The 5,781-nt window shown below is 46.9% G+C and overlaps 4 protein-coding genes across 4 annotated transcripts; all 4 read left to right on the top strand.

The window, feature by feature from the left end:
• Positions 1 to 1,182: 1,182 nt before the first annotated feature.
• LOC137972767 (uncharacterized) lies at positions 1,183 to 1,515 on the top strand. Its single transcript, XM_068819482.1, has one exon. The coding sequence runs from the start codon at positions 1,183 to 1,185 to the stop codon at positions 1,513 to 1,515; it is 333 nt and encodes a 110-aa protein (XP_068675583.1).
• A 444-nt stretch (positions 1,516 to 1,959) lies between these two features.
• On the top strand, positions 1,960 to 4,036 carry LOC137972766 (uncharacterized). The gene is made up of 2 exons (XM_068819481.1): positions 1,960 to 3,496; positions 3,549 to 4,036. The coding sequence occupies exons 1-2, from the start codon at positions 1,960 to 1,962 to the stop codon at positions 4,034 to 4,036; spliced, it is 2,025 nt and encodes a 674-aa protein (XP_068675582.1).
• A 234-nt stretch (positions 4,037 to 4,270) lies between these two features.
• LOC137972765 (uncharacterized) lies at positions 4,271 to 5,257 on the top strand. The gene has a single exon (XM_068819480.1). It carries the CDS (start codon positions 4,271 to 4,273, stop codon positions 5,255 to 5,257), a length of 987 nt encoding a protein of 328 aa, XP_068675581.1.
• Positions 5,258 to 5,265: 8 nt separating this feature from the next.
• LOC137972764 (uncharacterized) lies at positions 5,266 to 5,781 on the top strand. Its single transcript, XM_068819479.1, has one exon. It carries the CDS (start codon positions 5,266 to 5,268, stop codon positions 5,779 to 5,781), a length of 516 nt encoding a protein of 171 aa, XP_068675580.1.

The following is a 5,781-nucleotide window of genomic DNA, read 5'->3' as shown; positions in this document are numbered from 1 at the left end:
CTAAATAAGGCGTGGGAACAGTACTGTGTTTGTTGTGATAAATACGCTGATTTGCTTGATGATTCGTGTGAGAAATACCAAAGAGTTTTGAGCGACCGTGCCGTTCAATACTCAAGAATACAAGCTTACAATAGTAAAATTGAACAGTTTGCCATTAGTGCTGCTTCCTTTTACAATGTTCAGGTGTCTGAAGATGTGAAGGTATCAAAGAAAAATCTCCCCAACCAATTCCGTTCATTCCTTTTCAAGTCAAAAATCAAAATTAAGTATATCATGTTCTAAAGCTCAAAGAGCTAAGATCCAAGCAGTGAAAGCAGTATTAATCCAGCAGCAAGCTGAAGAAAGTAGTAGAAGGGCAGTTGAACTTGCGGTGAAAAGGGTTGAGATGGAGATAAAGCGCACTGAAATGGAATTACAACATAGATTAAAATTAACCAAATTAGAATCCGAAAGCGAGGTCGCTGCTGCAACGAATAAAGCGGAATTAGCCAAGTTAGAAGCATTTCTAGCAGAACAGGAGGTCTCTGATTTACCCAATTGCGAGAAAGGTGCTAAGTGGCCTCACAAGCATGACATGAACTTTAAGGGCATCGAAATCCAATCCCGGAAGTGCCAAGTGTTACTTTACCATCCGTGACTACTACTAGTAGCAATCTTGATATGGGTCCAAGGGGAAACCCTCCTTTGACATCTACGCCTGCTACAGAAAATCCCCTGGCAACAAGCTCTACCCCTCCCATTGCCAAAATCCGCTTCAGAGTCCCACATGTGACATCCAAGGAGTTAACTGAGCCAGCTGTAAATGTACAGTCAGAAAAGGTTCCAAGTCCTAATATACCTAACCTGAAACAGTTGACCCCTCTCGCTGTGTCAACCACAACCCTCGATCCAATAACCCAGCCAGCCACTTACACTCGCCCAGCCCCTTCAAGTGTCATGGATTCTGTGAGCAATGAAAGCCTTGTTGCTATTATTTCCTCAATGGAGAGGATGAGTGTATCACATGACCTCCCACCTGTGCAAGTTCAGAAATTTGATGGTTCCCCTGAGCGGTATCCAGCCTTTCGACAAAGATTCAAACAACTGGTGGAAACAAGACCACTTGATGATTCAGTTAAAATGACTCGTCTGTTACAGTTTTTAGAGGGACCAGCCCTACTTGCATAGCAAAGATATGAGCCAATGCCAGGTGGTATGTCAAAGGCTCTTAAAACGTTGGAGGATCGATTTGGGCAGCCATTCCAAGTAATGAGGGCATGTATAGAATCCCTTACCAAGGGGCCTGCTATACAAGCCAGTGACAAGGACAGTTTACAACGCTATGGAGATACAGCCCAAGTTACCTACGATACCCTAGGGTCCATGGGATACCTTAGTGAAATGAACGCAGATAATCTTGAGAAAGTCATTACACGGTTACCCAGGTGGATGCAGGCCAAATTTGCTGAGCATCTGAAGAGTCTTGAGCGTAAAGGACAACTGATGCCAAGTTTCAGGGATGTAGTGGAAGAGTAAGTCAGTGACCACAAAGGCATCCACTTACGTGACCATGACAGCAAAGCAGGAATCCTGCGTAATGTGCCATGAGCCCCATCGGCTGTACCGCTGTGAGGCGTTTAGAGCCAAGTCCCCTCGAGAGAGAGCTGAGTTTGTGAAGAAAGGAAAGATTTGCTTTAACTGTATTAACTCGACAGAACATACAGCTAGGAATTGCGGATCTCGTAATCGATGCCGGGTGCAGGGCTGCGGCAAGACCCATCACACGTTACTGCATTTCACTGACACTCGCGGAAGTGCAAATCAAGGAGCCCTCTCTCAGCATCGAGAGGTTGTCAACCAGAACTTGGTGTCAGACCAAGGCACCACCTCAACTCGCAAGTCATTCCAGTCAAGGTGATAAGCAGTGCTGGCTGTCAAATTACAACTTATGATCTAATAGACTCGGGCTCCGACGTCACGATGATTGACCCTTCCCTTGTGGAGTTATTAAACATAAAGGGATCGCCCAGTAAACTTTCACTGACGACAGTGCACAGTGTTGATGCTGAAGAAGTACGAATGAAAGTAGATTTCAAGATTGGTTCGGTTGATAGCCAGAATGAAAACGTGATTGACGTGAAATCAGCTTGGGCGGTCAAGGACTTAACAATTCCTCTGAAGCATACCAGAGTCATAAGGTCAATGGCGCAATGGGCACATTTACACCATGTGTGTTTTCCAGATGTGGAGAGAAAGAAGATTTCTGTGTTGATTGGCACCAACCTCCAAGAAGTTTTCATACCACTTGAGGTTCGAAGAGGCAAACGTAATGAGCCAGTTGCTATTAAGTCGTGTATTGGATGGAGCATTCTTGGTGGTTCGCCAATTGTGCAAGCCTCTGGTTGTGTTCAAATTAATCTTATCAGTGGACAAGATGTTTCCCTAAATGACAAGTTGGAAGAGTTTTGGAAAGTTGAGTCGTATGGCACTGCCAAGAATGTAACTAAGCCCATGTCGGTAGAAGATCAACGAGCACTAAAGCGGATCAATGACTCAGTCTGCAAACGAGACGGCCATTACCAGATGGATCTCTTGTGGAAGGATGATAACCCTGTGCTACCCTACAACCGACTACTCGCTGAAACAAGATTGCAGCATTTACAGAAACGCTTCGGTCGTGATCAAGAACTGGAACTGAAGTACAGAGCTGTGATTGAAGACTCCGTAGCCAAGGGTTATGCAAGAAAGCTCACCAAGGATGAAGTAGGCACCATCAGCGACACCACTTGGTACCTTCCCCACCACCCAGTAACGAATCCAAACAAGCCTGGCAAAGTGAGAGTGGTATTTGACGCAGCCGCAAGATTTGGTGGTACTTCTTTGAATGAGCAACTTGTGCGAGGGCCCACTCTGACAAATGACTTAACAGGCGTGTTAGTCCGGTTTCGAGAAGACGAGATTGCCTTTTCTGCAGACATCGAGAGTATGTTTTACCAGACTTATGTGACGCCACGTGACACGGACTCCCTGAGATTCTTGTGGTGGCCTGGAAGTGTAGACAATCCACCCGAGGATTACAAGATGCTGGTCCACATCTTTGGGGCCAAGTCATCACCCTGCTGTGCAAATAAAGCTTTGAACCTGACAGCACAAGACAATGAAGAGACCTATTCCCCTGAAGTGATCAAGGCAGTTCATAGAAACTTTTATGTTGATGATGTGTTAAAATCGGTTCCGACGCCTGAACAAGCCATTCACCTCGCATCAGACCTAGTCAAGTTATTGAAGGAAGGTGGCTTTCGTCTCACAAAGTTTGCGAGTAACAGTCGTGAAGTGTTACAATCAATTCCATCCGAGTTGAGAGCAAGTCCCAATCTGGACCTAGATCTGGATCAGTTACCAACGAGACGAGCATTGGGTGTGTACTGGGATGCGCAATCCGATACTTTCAAGTTCAAAACCATAGCAACGTGTAAGCCATCTACCAAGCGGGGAGTACTTTCAAGGTCTTTCAACGGTGAGCTCTCTGTTTGATCCATTGGGGTTCCTCTCTCCCTTCGTGTTCTCAGCCAAGATCCTGTTGCAAGAACTCTGGAGAAAGAAGCTCCCATGGGACCAAGAAATCCCAGAACCGTACCTCACGCAGTGGCGAAGGTGGCTTGAGCAGTTACCGCACGTCATCACAATCGAGATTCCAAGGTGTTACAAGACCCAGACTCTTGGCACACGGGTGACGGTTCAACTACACACCTTTGCTGATGCCTCCCAGCATGGCTATGCCACTGTGTCCTACTTAAGATTTGTTGATGAGCTTGAAGTGATCCATTGTTCCTTTGTTATGGGGAAAACCCGAAATGCACCCATAAGGGAGTGGACAATCCCTCGGCTTGAGCTACAGGCCGCAGTGTTGGCAGCACGTATGAGCCAGACAATCCTGAAAGAACTTGACTTCCAAGTCCATGAAACGTACTTCTGGTCTGACTCCATGACATCCTTACAATACATCAAGAATGAAACGCGTCGATTTCAAACCTTTGTCGCAAATCGTGTGTCTTAGATTCATGAAACAACCTCTCCTGAACAGTGGCATCACATTCCCGGTGTTATGAATCCAGCTGATGAAGGCTCACGTGGTGTCAGTGCTCAGTATTTCCAAGCAGATTGTCGGTGGTGGACAGGCCCGGAATTCCTCTGGCAACCAGAACATACATGGCCATCAGTGTCTGTGTGAGAAGTACAAGATGACGACAAGGCACTTCGAAAGTCCTCAAACGTCCTGTTAAGCGCAAACATGTCGCAAGTTTATCTCCTTTTGCAGCATCTTTCAGCCTGGCCCCATTTATTGCGAGTGATGTCTTTGGTACTGAGCTTTATCAAGCGGTGTCGGAGGGAAACCCATTACGCCGTACCTGTAATGACCCCGACTCTTTCGAAACTACAGTCGGCAAGCAGAGAAGTTGAGCGCGTTGTCCAGCGAGAATGCTTTCATGAAGAGTATGTTGCTCTTAAAGGGGGTGGACAAGTAAAGAGTAATAGCAAGCTAGCCTATCTAAGCCCAATCTTGGTTAATGATGCCATTCGTGTTGGCGGAAGAATTCATCGTGCACCCATTGCATTTGAAGCGGCTCACCCTCTGGTCCTCCCGAAGAGTCACCCGGTGTCCACGTTGATAGTTCGTCACTACCATCATATCCTGGGACATTCTGGTCGAGAGCATGTGTTGTCTGCGGTACGTCAGTGTTATTGGATATTGAGAGCTAGATCGCTGGTTCGCCAGGTGTTGAAAAAGTGTGTGAGTTGCCGTAAGCGTAACGCGCCTGCTATGCAGCAAGTGATGGCAGATCTTCCAGCAGAGAGATTGGTACCCTATCAGCCACCATTTACGTACACGGGTTTACATTTTTTTGGACCCTTGCATGTGAAACTCGGGCGAAGCCTTGTGAAGGTGTATGGATGTATTTTCGTCTGTTTCAATAGCAGAGCGATCCATATTGAGGATGTGGTTCGTTGGAAACGGACGCGTTTATTCAAGCATTACGCCGATTCATTTCAGTGCGTGGGAGTCCTAAGAAAATATGGTCGGACAATGGGACGAATTTTACGGGTGCTGAGAAGGAACATAGTCGTTCAATTCAAGATTTGGATGATGGTACAATCAGGAGAGAACTGCACAGATATGAGAAAGATTGGTACAGGTGCACTGTTCCCGAGTGGCATTTTCAACCTCCGACAGCAAGCCACATGTCAGGCGTCTGGGAGAGGCTCATTAGAAACGTGAGGAAGGCTATGAGAGGCGTTCTTGGTGACCGAGGTGCTTTTTCCGGGCGGGAAACCTTGCGTACCGTCTTCGCTGAAGTTATGTCTATTTTAAACAGCCGTCCTATGTGTCCCGCCAGCGATGATCCCAACGATATGGAGGCTCGCACCCCCAATCATCTCCTTTTACAGCGACGAAACCTGGTCGTGCCTCCCGGTGTCTTCACCAAGGAAGAGCTGTACACGCGCAAACAGTGGAGACACGCGCAGTTTCTCGCTGATTGTTTTTGGTCTCGATGGCTTCGGGAGTATGTGCCTACTTTGCAGCATCGCCATAAGTGGCTCCTGAAGAAGAGGAATCTAGCTTTTAACGACCTCATTCTTATTGTGGATAACAGTGTACCAAGATGCCTCTGGATGTTGGGTCGTGTAACCAGGGTGTTTCCTGGCCAAGACGCATTTGTACTAACCGCAGAAGTCAAGACGAAGAACTCAGTGCTTGTCCGTCCCGTGACAAAATTGTGCCTCCTTGAAGAAGCACCGTGA

Source organism: Montipora foliosa, chromosome 10 (genome assembly GCF_036669935.1).
Source record: "Montipora foliosa isolate CH-2021 chromosome 10, ASM3666993v2, whole genome shotgun sequence".
NCBI lineage: Eukaryota > Metazoa > Cnidaria > Anthozoa > Scleractinia > Acroporidae > Montipora > Montipora foliosa.
The sequence above is the reverse complement of the archived record's forward strand: the minus strand, read 5'-3'. Positions and strand labels throughout refer to the sequence as shown.